The sequence below is a fragment of the Electrophorus electricus genome, chromosome 11 (assembly GCF_041902795.1).
Source record: "Electrophorus electricus isolate QZ-2024a chromosome 11, ASM4190279v1, whole genome shotgun sequence".
Lineage (NCBI taxonomy): Eukaryota > Metazoa > Chordata > Actinopteri > Gymnotiformes > Gymnotidae > Electrophorus > Electrophorus electricus.
In genome coordinates, this window is record NC_137507.1 from 10,224,357 (window position 1) to 10,244,291 (window position 19,935).

The 19,935-nt window shown below is 44.8% G+C and overlaps 2 protein-coding genes across 5 annotated transcripts in view; both read left to right on the forward strand.

Moving 5' to 3' along the window:
* The first annotated feature begins 2,995 nt into the window (after nucleotides 1-2,995).
* ing3 (inhibitor of growth family, member 3) lies at nucleotides 2,996-10,942 on the forward strand. 2 transcript variants are annotated; one of them, XM_027018618.3, is made up of 12 exons: nucleotides 2,996-3,120; nucleotides 3,262-3,333; nucleotides 4,194-4,294; nucleotides 4,737-4,802; nucleotides 5,008-5,104; nucleotides 5,347-5,418; nucleotides 5,596-5,712; nucleotides 5,919-6,082; nucleotides 6,553-6,746; nucleotides 7,882-8,074; nucleotides 9,348-9,386; nucleotides 9,661-10,942. In XM_027018618.3, the coding sequence occupies exons 1-12, from the start codon at nucleotides 3,093-3,095 to the stop codon at nucleotides 9,775-9,777; spliced, it is 1,260 nt and encodes a 419-aa protein (XP_026874419.1). In that variant the 5' UTR covers nucleotides 2,996-3,092; the 3' UTR covers nucleotides 9,778-10,942. The 2 variants fall into 2 exon arrangements, with proteins under 2 accessions (XP_026874419.1, XP_026874420.1); XM_027018619.3 differs by lacking the exons at nucleotides 2,996-3,120; nucleotides 3,262-3,333 and adding an exon at nucleotides 3,481-3,613.
* A 107-nt stretch (nucleotides 10,943-11,049) lies between these two features.
* Nucleotides 11,050-19,935, forward strand: part of cped1 (cadherin-like and PC-esterase domain containing 1) — a 44,538-nt gene continuing 35,652 nt past the window's right edge. The window contains exons 1-2 of one of the 3 annotated variants that reach the window (XM_081722412.1): nucleotides 11,050-12,276; nucleotides 17,569-17,740. In XM_081722412.1, coding sequence (XP_081578538.1) covers nucleotides 12,040-12,276; nucleotides 17,569-17,740 — 409 coding nt within the window. In that variant the 5' untranslated portion in view covers nucleotides 11,050-12,039. The remainder of the gene's footprint in view (nucleotides 12,277-17,568; nucleotides 17,741-19,935) is intronic. The other 2 variants (XM_081722411.1, XM_027018616.3) reach the window with 2 other exon arrangements.

Below are 19,935 nucleotides of genomic sequence, written 5' to 3' on the forward strand. Positions count from 1 at the left end.
TGATACAGTAATAGGTCAGGAGGTAATGCCATGATAGGTCAGGAGGTGATACGGTAATAGGTCAGGAGGTGATGCCATGACAGGTCAGGAGGTGATGCCATGATAGGTCAGGAGGTGATACAGTAATAGGTCAGGAGGTGATGCCATGATAGGTCAGGAGGTGATACGGTAATAGGTCAGGAGGTGATGCCATGATAGGTCAGGAGGTGATACGGTAATAGGTCAGGAGGTGATGCCATGATAGGTCAGGAGGTGATACGGTAATAAGTCAGGAGGTGATGCCATGATAGGTCAGGAGGTGATGCCATGATAGGTCAGGAGGTGATACGGTAATAGGTCAGGAGGTGATACAGTAATAGGTCAGGAGGTGATGCCATGATAGGTCAGGAGGTGATACAGTAATAGGTCAAGAGGTGATACAGTAATAGGTCAGGAGGTGATGCCATGATAGGTCAGGAGGTGATACAGTAATAGGTCAGGAGGTGATACAGTAATAGGTCAGGAGGTGATGCCATGATAGGTCAGGAGGTGATACAGTAATAGGTCAGGAGGTGATACAGTAATAGGTCAGGAGGTGATGCCATGATAGGTCAGGAGGTGATACAGTAATAGGTCAGGAGGTGATGCCATGATAGGTCAGGAGGTGATGCCATGATAGGTCAGGAGGTGATACAGTAATAGGTCAGGAGGTGATACAGTAATAGGTCAGGAGGTGATGCCATGATAGGTCAGGAGGTGATACAGTAATAGGTCAGGAGGTGATACAGTAATAGGTCAGGAGGTGATGCCATGATAGGTCAGGAGGTGATACGGTAATAGGTCAGGAGGTGATACAGTAATAGGTCAGGAGGTGATGCCATGATAGGTCAGGAGGTGATACAGTAATAGGTCAGGAGGTGATACAGTAATAGGTCAGGAGGTGATGCCATGATAGGTCAGGAGGTGATACAGTAATAGGTCAGGAGGTGATGCCATGATAGGTCAGGAGGTGATACAGTAATAGGTCAGGAGGTGATACAGTAATAGGTCAGGAGGTGATGCCATGATAGGTCAGGAGGTGATACAGTAATAGGTCAGGAGGTGATACAGTAATAGGTCAGGAGGTGATGCCATGATAGGTCAGGAGGTGATACAGTAATAGGTCAGGAGGTGATGCCATGATAGGTCAGGAGGTGATACAGTAATAGGTCAGGAGGTGATACAGTAATAGGTCAGGAGGTGATGCCATACCTTGGGATGGGGACTCCCAGGCCTCACAGCCCCTGCCCGCCCCCTACTCCTGTCTCTCTCCCTACCCACAATCTCCTGACTCTTCTTTGTTGAATTTCTAACAGGAAACTGTTATCAACTGATTAATGATATAAATCAGGACAGAAAATCATCAGAGAATCCAAGTTCTTTCTGTGAAGCCACCAGGAAGTGAGATAAATTAAGCCAAACAGCTGTCTGAAAAGGTAAAGGGATAGTTCTATTGGACTGCCTAATTTTTTTATTTAAGACATCATGCTTACGTGAGTTAAGACACTGCAATGAATGATACATTATGCATGATTTACTACTAAGTTACAATGCTCAGTGTTTGCAGAAATACTAACATTCCCACTGTGACCATGTCAGTCCATCTTCTTTCTCTGCTTTAAAAAGGTTAGTCTTTGTGTATAGAATTTATATTAGAAATTAATCTGACAGCTGTGCTTCTGTTATTTCCATGTTACTAAATATGTTCAAACAAACAAAGGCCAACGATAAGAGGATGACTGTGTGCTGATTCTCCCACTGCTGCCCTCTGGAGGTCAATGTTGCTCTCTTACATCCAGACTAACAGCCCCTTCTCTAAACTCATGTCCCCTTCTGAGTTCACTGACTGTTAATTCCCTCTTTTTAAAATATGTTTCAGTGTCAGAATCCATTTAGCTAGCCTGTATGTAATTCACGATATCATATCAATAGAATTCTGTTTGATAAATTAAGCCCAGCTGCTGCCAGCAGTTAAGGCGATAGACATAGTCATTTGAGTTTCAGACCCAAGCCTTTTGTCCCACATGTGTCTCTCAGCACTACGGTCTTGGGTTCGAGTCCCTATCTTGGTGGAATTTCCATGTTCTCCGGGGTCTCCGATTTCCTTCCACAGTCCAAAAACATGGAGGCTAGGTTGACTGGATTAATTGTATATATATGTATGTATGTGTGTGTGTGTGCAGTCCCCCAGGGGGCTGTGGTTCCTGATTGAGAGTACGCTGTGCACAAATTGGCTGCTGCTTCTCATCGGTGTGTGTGTGATTGATTGTAAAAGCTGATATCTGTCTGTAAAGCATCCTTGAGTTCAAGAAAGGCACTATATAAAGGTAAATAATAACAATAAAGTTTATTTTCAACTACGCTGCAAATGAATTGCCCCAGTGGGAGCTTGAGTAATAAATGAAATGAAATACTACAGAAGCCAATATGAACTGTTTTGGAATTTTTGTCCTCTAGTTAAAAAATGTAACCCTTAAAGGCTCTCTCTATAAAAATTATGTCACATGCATTTACTTACTGTACCTGGATATACTCTTATATGCATGTACTTACTATAAGCTCTGTTAGTTATTTTGCCAACATACTCTATAGGTGGAGACAACAAGTTAGCAATAAGTTAGATTGGCTTCTATCTGAAATGGGCCTCTCCTTGAAGTCTTTTCTCAGTTTGTGAAGCTTGCATAGCACATTACAAATAAATTTGTAAATCATTATTTGACTATATATATATATATATATATATATATATATATATATATATATATATATATATATATAACATTCCAACCGATTTTTTACCCTAAATTTAGATGTAGCTAATAAAATTCTTATAAGAAATGACCTTGCGTTAGAGTAGCAGTAGGCTGTTTAGGCTGTTTGCTGGTATAAACTACAAATACCATGATTATTATCAATGACGTCAGTGTCGCACAACCTAGCCAATCATAGTCCTTATCGTAAGGCACCTTCCCCTTTTACTGTGCGTTTTTTCTTCAGCATTCAGTGACCAAAGGCGCCATATTGACGAGTAACACGCTTTCCGGAAAACCCTTAAAAACGTCACATTTGCCAAAATGCTGTACTTGGAGGACTACCTGGAAAGTAAGTGTATATACTCGTCTATTCGTTTGTGTTCGTTGTGTGGGGTTTACTGGAGCCAGCGGCCTGTATGTGGCCGAAACGCCTCCGCAGCTGTTAGCTGGCTGGGCTAACCCGCAACGTCGCTGTTCTTCTCTGTGGCAGTGATCGAGCAGCTACCCATGGATCTCCGCGACAGGTTTACGGAAATGCGAGAGATGGACCTGCAAGTCCAGAGTAGGCGCCGCACCAGTCACATGGGCGCTCTCTCTCACTCACTCTCACTCACTCTCTCTCTCTCTCTCTCTCTCTCTCTCTCTCTCTCTCTCTCTCTCTCTCTCTCTCTCTCTCTCTCTCTCTCACTCACTCACACCTCTCCAATAAACACGTGTTTACTGTTGTACGGGTTCACGCAGTTGTTGTGCGTGAGCCAAACTTAAGTGTAGTGACAAAAGTAGTGTGTGCTTGTGAGTGGGCCGCGGGGAGCAGTCGCTTATCTAGAGCTCTAGCTGTTGGGGTAGGTGATTTTATAACCAGCCAGCTTGGAGCAGTTGTTAGGAAATGGTTCATGCCAAGAGCAGCATAGTTTGTCTTTGTAAAGCGTCCCAGCTAGTGTTTACGTACCGTAGATGAGTAGCTAGCTAACCAACTAGATGGATCCATGTATTAATGTTCCACGCTAGCTATCTTACACGATTTACACAACGCGTGTTATTGTAGTTAAGTAGCTAACAGTTACGACTGAGCGGGGACTGACGAGTCCGAGTATCCTGCACTCATTGTTCCCGGAGATGAAGCGCATCACTAATATTATTGCCTTTGTGATGCGATTTAACAGCTATCCAGTTCATCAGATAGAAATCGTTACACAAATACTCAAAATCCCTGAAGACTGTACAGTGAACCTTTTCTACGTAAAGGTAGCCATTCCTAATTAAACAGAATGTAGCATACAGTGACTGACTGGAGGTCACCATGTTCCAAGACAGCAGTTTTCATCTATACAATTTCATATAATTTTAGACTATTATCCTTGTTCACAATTTTACAATCTCCTCTTTGCACTCGCAATCAATGCCACTCTCCCTGCCTTTCAGATGCTATGGACCAGCTGGAACAGAGAGTTAATGAGTTCTTTGTGAACGCTAAGAAAAACAAACCAGAATGGAGGGAAGAGCAGATGGAGGTTATTAAGAAGGTAAAGAACAAAAGATACAATTATCAGTGGACAGTTGGAACACCTGTTAGAATACAGCTTGAATACAGCTCATTACAGGTTTAGTATGATCCATTACCTTGTCAATAGGCACATGTCTGATCGCTCCATCTAATGAAGTTCAAGTTTGGTTTATTTGGTTAATGACCTACCTGAAAGCAATTTTGTTTTTTCACTTTTTCAGTTTCTGCCTTGTTTGCTCATTTGATTTTAGTCAGTCACAGCATTTGTTATATATTTGAAAATTTTAATTATATATATATATATATATATATATATATGTATATATGTGTGTGTGTGTGTGTGTGTGTGTGTGTGTGTGTGTAAGGTTAGTAAATCTAAATGTCTGTTGACAAGAGGCTTAAGCATAAGCAACATGGAATAACTCCCCTTATACTCTGTTCTCTTTCTCTCTCGCTCGCAGGATTATTATAAGGCTTTGGAAGATGCAGATGAAAAAGTCCAATTAGCCAATCAAATTTATGATCTGGTGAGAAAGGAGGATTAGGCTGCATTACACCTTAATCTCCAGTAGATGGCAGTTATTTACTCCATATAGCTCTGGAATAAGTTGAACATACTCTGAATGCCGCAGTTGTCATTTCATGTGGAAAAAACACTTTTGATGTCTAAAACAGGAATGGTAGGAAATGTATTAGTGATGCTTATAAGGTCTGACTGATTTGTGTGGGCAGGTGGACAGACATTTGAGGAAACTGGATCAAGAACTAGCAAAGTTCAAAATGGAGCTGGAGGCAGACAATGCGGGCATTACAGAGATTTTAGAGAGACGTAAGTATTGTCTGAATCACAGGCTTTGCAAAGTTATCATTTGTACAGAACAACCGTTTAGATATCTTATTTATGCACTGTTAGTAGGTTTGAATACAATGTTTGATAAACATATTCACTGAATTTAAATATAGGTGATTTTGTGTTTTGTCAGTTGCTTTTATATTGAATTGCTGTTTAGTTTGAGTCTGTATGGATTGTCATGTCCTATATTGGTACATCATTCACTTCTTCTGCTCTAGGATCATTGGAAATGGACAGCCCCTCTCAACCTGTCAATAATCACCATGTCCACTCACACACCACTGTTGAAAGTAAGACCCGCCTCCTCCTCAAGCCTAATTGGCAGCTGTATTCTCTCTTGCCCCTCCTTCATGTGCCTGCTTTTCTTCTCCATCACTCTTGCCTTCTCCTCCATGTTTCCTTACATTTGCCTTTTTTCTCTGATACATGTGTGTGTGTGTGTGTGTCTGTCTCTTGGTGCTCGTCAGAGAGGAAGTATAACACGCCGTCCCACCACACCACTGAGCATGTGCCAGAGAAAAAGTTCAAATCTGAAGCGCTTCTCTCTACCCTCACATCAGATGCCTCTAAAGAAAACACGCCAGGTGAGTGTGTGTATACATACATATGCGTTCATGATGGAACGCCAGTCACTCATTCGGTTCACACTCGTTCAGTGCACACACACACAACTCTAGCAACAGCCAAGATGACATCCATCACCCACTGCGTGAACCCATCTTGCTCAAGCTTGCCCAGACAGCAGTGTTTTTCCCCAGACCTCTGACTGTAATTTGTGTGTATGTGTCAGGCTGCAGGGTGAACAGCACCACCTCGTCCTCCAACAGCGTGTACAACGTGAACTCCTCCCAGTCTGTCTCATCCTACAGCCTGACTTCTCTGCCAGCAGGCCCAGCGGCCGGTGCAGGGGCCATCACCATGGCAGCGGCCCAGGCGGTTCAGGCCACAGCACAGGTACAACCAGCCCCGCCCCTTACCGGGCTGTCTCTTCCCCTCCGCCCTTTCCAGTGTAATATGCAATTGCTGATTTGTTGTAACCTGGTTTGTGGTTCAGCCCGTTCTCCAAGTTAAGGTGGTGGTTAAAATGGATTAGCTTTCTTTCTGGGGCTGTTGTCCTTCACAGTACTGGTTTTCTCAGCACTTTAATTTTTGCTTCAGGAGGGTGAGCACTACTGAATACTAAACAAGTATTATGTTAAAAAGATGTTTTTGTTTGTATGAGAACATTATAAATTGTGATGAGTGAGAGAGAGCAGGCAGGTTGCATGTCTATTCATATTTTATATATAAATATCTTGAGATATATATAAAATATATATTTGTCTGTGATCTTTATGTCTATCTACTATCATCACTACTACTAGTACTACTACTACTTTACTAGAGCTTTGAATATCTGTGTGTTTGTGTTTGCGTGTTTTTAGATGAAAGAGGGGAGACGGACATCCAGTCTCAAGGCGAGCTATGAGGCCATTAAGAACAGTGATTTCCTCAGTCGGGATTTTCCCCTGAGCAGAGACCCCTCCAGCTGCTACTCCTCCTCCGCACTGGCCTCCACCCTTACCCAGACACTCACACCCAGCAACAGCTCAGACTCACGTGCTGGGCGCAAGAGCAAGTATGAAGCATGCACACGCGCACACAGAGTAACGAGCTAGATTCTGAAGACACATGCACGCACACACAGTTTTTGTGTTGTAACTTTTAGAACTACCCTAGCAACAGTTGTTAGGTACTTAGGAACAGTTTGTTCTCTGAAATGCATAATCATAATTACAATAGTGCAATTTCATTTATAAGTCCCTTTCAAGACACTGTAGGACATCACTTGAGATGTAAAGGTATCAGTGCGAAACCATACCCATGCATTTGAAGAGTTAGAAGAATTAAAACTAAGTAGAGTGTAGGCAAGTTTTTAAAAGGGGTCGAATCATGGAATTTGAAAACTATCACAGAGCTACAGGCATGCAGTTCCAGCAGTAGCGTGTTCAGGGGTCTGGTATTTTAGCAGTAGCGGGTTACCACTGGAACATGTTAAGCGTGTATGGTGTTCCAGTGGCAGGGTGTCTCAGCAGTAACGTGTTGCACTGTAAGTGTGTTCCAGGGGTTGTCATGTGCAGTTGTTGTCTTCTGAACACATACTTGTCCCCACAGCAGCTCTAATAAAGGTTAAACAAAACGTGTACAAAACATTTCATTTCTTTACATAATCCCACTCTCATGTGTGGGTAGGCCCCTATCAGAAGACACTCCATTTTCAGTTTTTCAGTACTTGGGTTTTCTATTATTTTTTATGTATTTATCCATCTATTTATTTATTTATTTAAATCAGATGCAGAATTATTATTATTTTTTCCCCCCTGTGGAACAGTGTGTATATGAATAGTAGAATTACTGTTATGCCAATTTTGGTGCCAGTGTACCTGAAGTGTCCTGTGGTAGTGCGGCTTTACGGTCAGTCCCTGTGATGTTAATCGGTGTAAACAGAAAAGCAATCTGATCCTCGAACGGTGTGAGACGCTTTGTAAATCATAGCCTCTTGATTTGCCTCTTGATTTGTCTCTTTCCCTTGAATCTGGCAGAAGTAAAATCTCAATGAGTCAGAGGGCATTTGGGTAGGAATTTAGGCACATTGAGAGATGCCTAGAGTATCGCCGCTCTTGCCCGAAACCTCAGGAGCTGTCCGCGCAGTTTATGAACATGCAGGCTAAGCACAACTTCCCCTGTTGTCTCTGTCCCTCTCCGCTTTGCAGAGGCAACACCAAGTCTTCCAATCACCAGTCCTCTTCGTCGTCATCCTCTTCCTCGCTGTCATCGTGCTCCTCTTCCTCGGCTCTGGCTCACGAGCTGGTCCAGCAGGCGGCGGTGCTGCCGGAGAGCGATGGCAGTGGGCAGGTGGACTGGACATACGACCCCAACGAGCCGCGCTACTGCATCTGCAACCAGGTACGCTCAGCCCGCGCTGCCCTGGTGAAAGGGCTCCGGTGCTTATCAGTTAACAACACGGCTGCAAAAGCCATGTGGGTCTGGCTGGTTGTGTGTATTAATCATTTAAATAGCTAAAGCTGAACATGTGGTTTGGTAGCCTGCTTACATTTTACAGCATTTAGCTGACACTTTTTTTTTTTTTCTTTTTTTTTTTAAATCCAAAGAAATATACAATTATGACTGAAACCCTCAGTTGTTTAAGTGGTATAAGGGTCTTGCTCAGGGGCCCAACAGTGGAAACTTGGCATTGGTGGCGCTCGAACTGACAACCTTCTGATTACTAGTCACACACCTTAACCACTGTGTGCAACATGTAGCACAAACAATTATTGCAAAAATAACATACTACAATGTAGTAGCTTGTAGTATGTTTCAATGTAGTAACACAGATAGCACAGAAGAGGGAAGGATTTTAAAAAAACACAAACATTTTGACAAATCATCTATGAACACAGTCACACAGCACATAATTGTAATTATAGACTACAAGTCCTTCATTTGCTGTCACTATTCAAAGAACAAGTAAGAATCTCAGGCTGCTATTAGTGGATATTTCTTGCAGTCTTTCTGAGAACTTTAGCTTACTGGTGTCTGATTTTATTTATTTTTTACCCATCTAATTGTGAATGGACTTTAATATAGCATTAACTCTCCAAGTGTGTTTGTACTTTCAGGCTGGGGCTTGAATTTGTTTATTATATGCTGGGTGGCGTTCCAGAACTGCCCACACTAGGACAAAACAGTGCTCTTTCTCATTCCTTTCATTTGAAGCCCAGTGAGAATTTGCTAAATGTAAAGCGAGCAACTCCAATGTCCCCTGAAATTAACTCTGAGCACAAGCACTGACTATTGCTGTATGCTCATGTATTTACTTGTTTACTCTGTGCAATGAGTCTGTTTACTGCTTCCTTTCCCCTTTACGACATGTTTGTGGGTATACGTGTGCAAAAGCATTGTCTCTTTAAGAATGCTTGGTTTTTTTGTCATAGGGTGGGCTACAAAACAATATTGCTTTTGTTGAATCTGTTGACAATACATAAGGGTGTGTGTGTGTGTGTGTGTGTGTGTGCGCACATGCGCGTGTGTCTGCACATCAAAGCACAACGTATTGCCATGTCTCTCCTTTCAGGCTGGTTTGCGTTTTTCTTTTAACTTCACATTGCCGCACATGCGTGTTGATGTTTTTGTTTTCTTCTTTTACGTGTTTGAAAATGCCTTTTTCTGTTTGCAGGTGTCTTATGGCGAGATGGTTGGGTGTGATAACCAGGATGTAAGTACCCCGCGCCTCCCCCCTGCTGAAGTGCTTACCCACACCACACACAGCCTCCTTCACCTCTTGCTCACTGTTGTCTTCAGAGGTTCACTTTTAACAGGGAGAGGTGGTTGCCTCCATGTACCCCCCCCCCCCCCCAATCAGAGTGAGGATCGTAGATGGAGCTTTGCAGTCCAGTATATGTATCTTAGCAGCTGCCTTCCTCGGCCACATGTAGAAAAGGTTAAGGGGGTGGTACATTGATCTGAACTGTCTTCTCTTCTCTCTGCAGTGCCCAATCGAGTGGTTCCACTATGGCTGTGTGGGTTTGACAGAGGCACCTAAAGGGAAGTGGTACTGCCCACAGTGCACAGCAGCCATGAAGCGCAGAGGAAGCAGGCATAAATAGGCGACCCTTGCACACAAAGTCCCGCCCCTGCACACAAAGTCCTGCCCCTATTCTGTTCTTTTTTCCCCCTCAACCAATGTGATCTCCAGTTACAGCCAGACTGTCATGGTATGTGAGAGTGGTAAATTTGAGTGAGTGAGAGTCTGTGTGATAACCTGGACGGCCTTAGGTCTTCGTTTCCCCTCTTCATTGAGTCCTCTTCGGTGGGCGTAGGCGGACTGCGCACAAGACACTGACATTCCTCAGCTTCCACATGTCACCGAGGCGAGGGATGGGCGCAGGCTCGACGATGCATCACTGCGGCGTACTCCTGTTTATCCATGTTCACGGAGGCGAGTGACACACTGGGAAGCGTTGTACTGGTTGCGTTGTTGTACTCCAAACCGCAGACATTTAAAACTGCTTTGGAGGAGAGTTTCCGACGGAGGTGATGACAAGGGTGGTTTTGATTGATTTATTGATGATGACCATCTTGGTGTTCTTTAGTAAGTTTCCAAAGCTAATTCTATGGATAATACTGCACTGTAAATATTAATGCTTTCTGCTCACACACACTTGAAGAGCTTGGTAACAGATTTCGGTGGGGTGTGTTAAAGCAGCGGCATCACTGAAAAATACAGTGAAGGAGTCCACTAGGATCAGGAACAGGAATCATGTCAGTAGACTGTTAACATTTGCTTTACTTGGTAAAGAGCCTTTTTGTAAGACAGGAAGAGGGGCAGCTCATGGATTGTGTGCTTATCTGCACAAGTGCACTGTCGTAAATGTATGTGTTTTCTTGTTGTAATACCTACATAAAATGTGATTTTCAGTAAAAGACTGAGTGCACAAGCCAGGGGTTTTCTTTGGTCCCTTAACACCTACACAAGTCTACCAACATCACATACTTACTTGCTCACCACCTTTTAAAACTCAACGTGAAAGTTGCATAAATGCAGGTAAGCACAAATGCTGAGTGCATGTTACCCAGGGTCCTGTCTTTAGTTTAAGCAAGGAGCTCTATGGTGTACTATAGAAAGAACAAAGTATTAATTGAGGCCCTGTGTATGTAAGTGTGTAGAGTATGCGTGTCTGTGTCTTTAGCCTGTACTGCACTGAAATGCTGATTCAAAGTTTCCAGAGATGTAGGGGGAAAAATAAATAAAACGATCAACAGTTTTTGGTATTTCCTGTGTTTAAAGGGTGTTTTTATTTTGTTTGGATCACGTTTACGTCCCCCTCTACCATCAACCAATCCCCAAAATGGTGTAATTGTAGGTCATGTGAAACAAGATAACATTACATGAGAAACGTTTTCTAAATCTCGGTGTTTCCACAAGTTCTTGCAGACCCTTTGCTGATGTCCTTTTTTACACAAAATATATTTTAAGCTTTAATACCACAAATAGCACGGACTCCTGTGGTTTTCCGAGCCTCCGGACTAGGAGGGTACCAGACCCCCGGCTGAGAAGGCATTTGGACTGTAAATACGCGATCTGTCATCAGAAGGCGAAGTTCCCTTCACTTTCCAGGCTGGTGTCAATAACGGCTACATTTATTTCTCAGCGAGGATAATTTATTTAGAGACAGCAGTAGCTGAAGCTTACTTTTTCTGACTTTACTTTTTTTTCCCTCTCCGGATTAGCATGAACCAGGTGGACAACCTCGCTGCGCACCGGTCACGGTGAACGCAATATCGACCCTCTTTTCTGTCCGTCCAAAGCGTTTCGGGGTCTTTGGCGATGTAGTTTTCTCTTAGTTGTCCGACTCATGACTTTTGCTTGACTTACTTATGGATAAGTAACACAGCCCGCGGTGAGAGGGAGGCGCAATCCCGTTCATGAGGTCCCGTTATTCGGGCATGTTTTTAATCAGCTGTGGGGTCTCACTCCGAGGAGAAGAAAGAGCTCTTTTCACAGTCCTCTCCAGATATTCTGAAATGTTTGTTGCGTGAGTATGCGGTTTTGACGCACACCGATTTTTAAAAAAATATTTTTTTTAAATCCCCCCTCCCTCCCCATTCACGTCTCTAGCGAAGTTTGGTCTTGCATTTACAGTGTGAGTATGGTTAGCGCTTTAACGTCGCTGGACTTTATTTGGGCACACGAAAAGTTGTCTTAGTTGGCGTGTGCTTCGGTGCGGTGTCTGGACTACCTGAAGTGCGTGTGTTCCTGCTCGAGTGGCGCACCGTGGCGCTCCAGCAGGATGCGGCAGCGAAGCTCTCATCCTCGATGGTAGCCCGTGTGTCCCTCCTCGCCCACAAGCCCTTCACTAAAAGCTGGGATGCTTTTACGGCGGACCTGGACGCTCCGTCGTAAGTGCTGCACGGGCCCCCTTCTGCTCCTGGGGATTGCAGTGTTTCTGGTTTACCAGACCCTGGTGGTGGACCGGAGTTGGTTCAGACCTGTCCAAGCAAACAGAAGGAACAAGTCTGTGATGAGTGAGAGGGACCACACACTGCTCCTGAAGGATCCAGAGCAGCTTGGCTCTCTACTGGAAATGTTGCGGGCTAATCATAAAGTAAGTCTAAAAGTCAATTAACCTCGTGTCAAGGTAAAACAGAAAATAGAACCGAATGATTTAAGTTAACAACCATGTAACCCGTTTTCACTTCACTCAGGTGTTTTTGGGGAAAGTGATCATAACCTGTGGGATGTTTGGTGTCTAAGGAGAATTACTGTTGATTCCATAATGCGCACCGTCCTTCACCAAGATTTCGCTCGTGTGTTCAACAATAGGGCACAAATATGATCATAAAAATGGTCTTAAAAGGATGTAGAAGTTAGAAGGCTCGGCCTACTATAGATGAGTTACAATACAAACCATGTAAGCTGACATCAGTGTGATCACTTAGGATTATTTTTAATAGCCCTTAGTTGAGGTTCTTGTTAAATATAGTGGTTGAGGATTGTTTATGAGGAATATGGGTGGGTGGATGGGTGGAGGGTTATTTTTGGAGGAGCAGCTCAAAGCTCACTGACAATTGGCTGAGATGCCTGCTGGAGGCGGGATTATTTACACATATGCTTTTGTTCAGCAGTAACAGGACAAACACCTGCAGGAGCACATCACGAACAATGTGGAGGATACAAATGTAAGGCATCTTAGAGGCCCAGTCATGAGGTTATTTCTACTTGACTTCAGTTCAAAGTGCGAGCGCGTGGGAGTGTGTGTGAGCGTGCGTGTGCCGAGTGGCACTGGTGAGCGAAAGGCTGAGAAGCAAGAGGAGAGGAAAAAAGAGGAGAAGTGAAGGAGTGAGCAAGGGGAGGAAACTGAGAGGTCACAACTGCGGAGGAGAGGAACAGGGGCTTAACTTTGTGTTGTGGCTGTGTGCCTCTGATAATCCCTGTGCTAACTAACTCTAAGAAGGAAGCTTGTGTGTGCTGTGGAGTGTGACAGATGTCCCCTATCAGCTGTGAGGGTCCCTCCTGTGTGTGTGTGTGTGTGTGTGTGTGTGTGTGTGTGTGCGCGCGCACCCACAGCCTTGCAAATAGAGTTACCAGCCTGTGCATTTCATGTGTTGTGTGGGACTGTGGCTCTCCATTGCAGAGCGGCATGTCTGAAAGAAAGGGGATGTTACATTCTGCTCAACAAAATGACTCCAATGTCAAGGTCTTTATGTGCAGAGCACCAGGCTTGTGTGTGTGTGTGTGTGTGTGTGTGTGTGTGTGTGTGTGTGTGTGTGTGTGTGTGTGTGTGTGTGTGTGTGTGTGTGTCAGTGGATTTAGGTCGTGTGCTAGTCCCTGTTTGTGGCTCCTCATCAACAAGCACATGAACACAACCAATGATTGCGTTTCACTGGATGGTCTTTTTAGAGGGGCAGCACTAAGTGTGTGTAAGTGTGTATTTGAGTGTTTGTGTATTTGTGTATTTGAGGCTTTCCTTCTAATGTCAGTCTGAGGCCACAGAAGTCTGAGTGGAGATGCTTGTACTCTATTACATAATGAATCAGTTCAGTAAGCGCTTTGGGCCCATGTCCCTTTTAATTCTCCTCCAGGAACCTTACTGCTCCATTCACATGCACTGCAGTTTGCCTCATAGCTACTCCATCACTCTCTCTCTCTCTCACACACACACACACACAAAACAGTGCTTATCTCATGACGCCGTGTGATCCCGGCTGTGTATCAATCCCGGCTGTCGATTTCAGAGCTGTGAAGACTGTTAGTGAACAGTGATGCTGTTCTGTGTATGAATCAACTCCTGAATCAAGAGATCCTGATTAAATTACAGAAACCTTTCCCCCATAACTTGCAGAATAAACCACGGCTATGGCCAATTGATCTTTCTGCTGAGCAGTTGATTAGCTGAATGAATTTGGTGGCTGTTAGACCAGCACAAAATGCACTCAAGTTTAGATCAGTTACCTACAATGGATTTGTATCTTCTCCCTTTCGGACACTCACCTGAATCTGCTATGTATTGTAATAAGGCGGCGGTGTGTTTAAGTGCGTGGTGTTTGCATAGGCTGTGGTGTTTCTGCGAGACTGATGGAGGCATCGTAGCAACTGCGTCACGTGCGTGGAAGAATGCGCTGCCTGACAGCCGAGACTGAGCGCACACGTGAGCGGGTCACGTGAGACCGGACCCCTTCAGCTGAATGCTGAGATATGAAGTCTGTTTAGTGACCTCACCCTACTGTGTTGCTTTTGCACATGGTCCAGGGACTTTGTGTGTGTGTGTGTGTGTGTGTGAGAGAGAGAGAGAGAGAGAGAGAGAGAGAGCGAGAGAGACATGGAGTTATGCTGAAAATGCTTGGGTTGTTTTGTCTGCAGGAGATGATGAGAGTATTTTTAAAATGGGCCTCTTTGCAACCCAGTCAGACCACTGAACCTAATCCATGGAGCCAGTGGTGACAGAAGTCCACGTCCAGACAGAGAGGGCTCTGCTGGGAAGGGGAGGACGGCAGGCTTCCCTACAGGCCAAAGAAACAAGAGAGAGCGAAGGGGCTAGTGAGGAGCGCTTAAATCAAATGCAGAGTTGTTGCCAGATCCTGTGCCAATTACCAAGCAAAACATCCACTTTGCATGGACAAACAGGCTCTGAGAATGAAGCTGAATACTAAGAAAATAGTCTCCCTCCCTCCTGCTTATGCTCTCTCTCTCTCTCTCTCGCTCTCTCTCTCTCTCTGTTTCTTTCTCCTTGTCTCGTTCTTCCTCTTTTTCTCTGTTTCTGCTCTCAACAGCCCCCTGAGATGTTCTCACAGTTGTTTTGCTGGTAAGGTTTTTTCCCCCTGTAAATCTCTCCAAGTTTAGCTGTGTCCTATTGCAGTGATTCAGTGGGAGGCAATTGTTAAAAACAGAACATGCATGTCATTAGTGTAACACTCAAGAAAACATTGAAACAAAAAGTTGTTTCTACAACATCAAAGAATAGACGGGATTTAAAAAATATTTTTGCCAGTAAATGTGCAGACGCACACACACACACACACACACACCCACACAAACCAATGTGTTATTGCATAGGTACTTGGATGTCTTTATCACACTGGGTAAAAAGAGTGCTGAATTGTTTATAATTAACATGTTATTCAGTACTAAAACATTTAATCCTGGACAGTGTGCTTTGATGTTTGATCATAGTGTTCCACTCATTATACTAGTTTAGCATCTTTAGCGAAACAGAAGGACGGGATGAAGTTTTATTTATCATAATGCTTTTCTGAGGGAATCTGAAGTGTGCAGCGGTAAAAATGAACCAGGCATAGCATTGTAAGAGACACCAGTGCCCGAGAGGTTATGACCCTTAGGGATGGAAGCAGGAGCTGAGGTTTATAAAGATAGTTGGGTTTATTTATAGCTGTGGTCACTACGCAATTTAGTATTGGCAAATGCTGTGACCACCCACCTAAAAAACACACACACACACACACACACACACACACACACACAGACACACTGGCCAATCTTAGACTGGGGCACTGGTTGGACACTGGGACAGGGGACTCCCCAGTGTCTCGCTGAGTCCTGCCCTGCCATCTTTCCTGGAGAGACTATCATAGTGTTTGTCTTTTTTGTGTGATTGCGTGCAACAGTAGGGTGGGCAGGGTCGCGTTCCAGCACTGCCATAAATCTTTGAGTGACACCCATATTTATATGTAATTTATGTGTAACAACCTCCCTGTTATTTTCTGGTTATATTTGTTCTGGTTTCTGTCTGGGATTTCAAAAGTGTTATAAGAAGCCATTAGATGTCATAATAAGAGTAAGAATGATTTTCGACACTCCCACTAACATTTAGTGTGATGGGAAATCCCATCTCACAACATAGAGGAAACACCCGTGAGCACTCATGTTTATTTTGCTTCTCTCTCTCGCTCGCTCTCTTACTCTCTCTCATTTACTCACATACACAATTCCTCAGAGATCTACTCCTTCTAGCTCATAAATCTTTCCATCTGGGAGTTCAGCCACATGAGAGAGGAGAACTCCCATGCCCAGAGTACAGCTTAAAGCCTCGGTCTTCCTCCTCCTCCTTTAACTAGTCCCTCACCCCTTACACCCCCAGTTTCCCAGTCTGCCTAATGCCTACCATCCTTCATTTTCCCTCTTTGTACCTCTCTGGTCCCTCCTCTGTCAGACAGTGCTCTCCTGCCAGCCTTCTCCAATCCGCTTCCTCGTTCCTCGTCAACGCCACTGCCTCGCTCTCGGCTCCGCCTCCTCCCCCTTAAGCCTCGCTCTGGGCTCCGCCTCCTCCATTCCCCTTCCCAAAGCTCTCTTCCTTCCTGTCTAGGACCTCCGGCTGCATATGCTAATCTAAACCGTGCAATTATCGCACTGCCTTTTTTGCTTCGGCGGAGCCTGTTTATAGCCACCATGCAGAAGTTCTTGCATTACAGCAATGGCCCAAACATGCCTGAGCTGACCCCGTAGCCAGAGAGAGAGAGAGAGAGAGAGAGCGAGGCGGGAAACCAAACCAAACCGCCTCCGTCTGCTTCCTGCTGGGGCAGAGGCCAGAGCTTTAGCCCTAGTCGGCACAGCTGCGTGTCTCCTCTCCCACACCACTCTCCTACCCCATCTACCCCATACCATCCACCCCCCCTCATTTCCTCTCGCACCTCTTACCCATCACCCTCTCTCAGCCCCGTCGCCCTGCGCTTTCACCTCAGCACACTGACTCATCCGACGTGCCCTCGCCCTACGCTTCCCTTTATGCCAGGCTGCAGGATTACACCTTTCAGGCAGCATTAGCGCTCTGCTAGCTAATGGTGAGCTGAAGTCCTGTTACTCTGAGCTGCGGCGTGTGGGCCGTGTTTCGGGTCACGCCCCGTGCTGCTGCGCCGGAGGTCATGCCGTCCCCTCCCCCGCAGCTCTCCTGCACGCTGTCTGCTTCCTCCCGGTTCTCCTCGCCGCTGGCCTGCCTGTGTAAGGTCTAATCCTCCAAGGAGCCTGGCGCATATGGCCCACGCTCCTCCCCCCAGCCCTTCAGAAAGCATCAGCGCAGCGGGAAGTCAGCCCCTACAGATCTCCTGTAATGAACACAGGTACTGGAGAGGGTCCTATTGCCGGATTAGTCAGTAATGCTGTGATCCGTGTCAGTGACACAGCCAGCGGTGGCTTTGTTCCACTGATGTGGTTTTGTCAGCCTACTTCGGCTTAAACGGCTCATTTAAAGGGTGAAACATTTGTGTATTTCGTTGTTGAACTATGTGTATCCAGTTCAGGATTGAGAAGCAAAGTTTGTCTGATTCTTTCCCAAATGAATTCTGCGTTTCAGTTCTCTCTTCCCCTCTTCCCCCGTTTCTCTGCCTCTCCCCCTCTTTCTTTTCTCCCTCTCTGTCTCTCGGCCCCCCCTGCCTCTTCCTCTCAGGTGCGCGGGCCTAAGCGGGGCTGCGTGGAGCGAGCCATTGTGCTGGCTGGGCAGCATGTTCCCTCAGACACAGAGGTACAGCTGTACTGGAGGGTTCTCCAGGAGCAGGGTTACCATGTCGAACAGGGCCGCTACGCTGAGACCAGCAACTCCTTCAGACGCGATCTGACAGGTGCGTGCGTGCGTGTATTAGAGAGCAGATGACTTGAGGTTGACTAATCCCAATGTAGTCACTCTTCAGTGTCTCGTTTATCTTTATCATGTGTATGTGAATTATGCAGGGAAAACAGGGAATTTGAAGTCAATTACCAAAAGTCACCATTCATCCAATACAGACTGTAAGCACACTTGCAGAAATTGCTTTTACTAAGACTAGTTTGGTGCCTTAAAGCACATTTTATACATAATTAGTTAATGTATACTTTACAATAAGCTACAATAAGCAATTTATACCCACACTCATTTACAGTATATTTGCTTAATGTACACACAAAAACCTTATGAAACTTTAAAGAAAATAATTCATTGGCAATATATTATGTGGGGTGAGGTGCTTGATGGAATCAGTGCTCAGTACCTCTCTCTCTCACACACACACACACACACACACACACACACACACACACACACACACACACACACACACACACCCTTGCTTTCTAACTTGTATGAAGGCACTGTCTCGCTCTACTGGAAGAGGCTGGTTTTGGCTGTTGCTATGCGAGCCTAGTTTTCTTAAGAGTATGGTTGGGGCCACTGACTTTGATCTCTGCTGAATTTCAGTAGTGCTGGAACATCACAGCCAGCCTCCTGAACTGCCCCCCCTCCCCCGCGCCCTTCCTTCCCTGTGGCCCCTCCCCCTTACACTTCCATCCTGACACTTATGCCACATACTGATTTTCCAGCAGTGATGACAACAATTTAGCCGAATATCTCAGTGGACACACTTTCTAGTAATTGGACAGTAGCTTCAGAGAGCAGTGTTTTATGTAGGCATGTCCTGCTTGATTTGCTAGAAGTGGGAAACAGTCACTGAAACTGTGAAGGTCCACTGGTGTGTTTTAAACTGGTGAAATATCAGTGGACATAACATTCTCATTTTCAAAAACCCATGATTTTTTTTTCTTGTGCCTTTTTCTTGATATTAAGCAATTAATTTTTATGGCATCGTCAAATGGATGTAATCACAGCTTGCTGGAGTGTGTGTGTGTGTGTGTGTGTGTGTGTGTGTGACTGAAATCGAAGGCTCAGAACAGGTGTGAACACTGAGCGAGTTTAACAGTGAGTTTAACCTGCAGGCTACCGGCAGCTGCTAGTCAAACTGATGGACAGGACAACTGAGCACCCACGCCATTAGGCTGACAGCCCTGCTCCTAGCTTCCATTGTACAGTGGCACAGCAAGAATATAGCTAAACACGCGCACACACACACACACACACACACACAAGACTTGTTGAGTTGAAACCAACAGAGGAATTTTTTTTTTTGCAACATGAGAAGCATCTCTCTGTTCACTCTGTAAATTGCAAACCTCATTTGGGGTGTATGTGTGTTTGTTTGCGCGTGTGTGTGTGTAGTGATGTGGTGTTGGCTGCTGCATCACAGAAGGCATGTGTACGTGGTATGTTGGCAGTGGAAGAAACACTCTTTAATGTCTGTGCTGCTTGTGGAGAGACTCTATCCAGGCCTGTGTCTAAAGGGTTGTGTTATTAACTCGGATAATAACAAGATTAAGCTTTTATTACTCTCTTCCTTTTCAGTGTTTCATAAGAGCAGTTTTCCACCTCCGACTCCAGAGTGTTATAGTTATAGTGTTTTCTTACATCCAGGACACTAAATAAACCCCTAATTCATGTAAGCTGAATAGACCCCTTTCACGCATTGTGAGTTGTGTTTCAGATAGACTTTTGTTGATGTTGACGTTCAATGTACCTTTGGCTCCTGTAATTCCCCATTCTCATGTGCATAAGTAATACACTTCCAGATAGTTGATCTGGTTACAGGTCACAGATCAGCATGCAGAACACAGTTCTGTTTAGCTGTCTGTTAAGGTTGCATCGCTTGGTTGAGATAGCTGGGTGCTTTTAAATTGTTCTGGTTCCTGGTGTGAAGAAAATTATACAAATTCAGAGTCAATTTTTTTTTCTAAAGCTATTGTACAACTGTGCACGATTGTTGGACAAGGCCGGCTGAACAGGCAGCTGAATAGCATGCACCCTGCACTGTGCTAGCTGCTCTACGGTCTCCAGCCGCTCTATGGTCATATGCATAATAGACACACTGTGCAAAACGTGCACAGGAAAATAAGGTTTAAAACTGTTGATAAGAAAAGCAAAGGCATACTCATCAAAACTAGGCATCCATTG

Coding starts and splice junctions, on each gene's coding strand:
- ing3 (XM_027018618.3), top strand. CDS start 3,093: ATGCTGTACTTGGAGGACTACCTGGAAA. Junction 4,295..4,736: donor AGATGGAGGTTATTAAGAAG/GTAAAGAACAAA, acceptor TCTCGCTCGCAG/GATTATTATAAGGCTTTGGA. Junction 5,105..5,346: donor TACAGAGATTTTAGAGAGAC/GTAAGTATTGTC, acceptor CTTCTGCTCTAG/GATCATTGGAAATGGACAGC.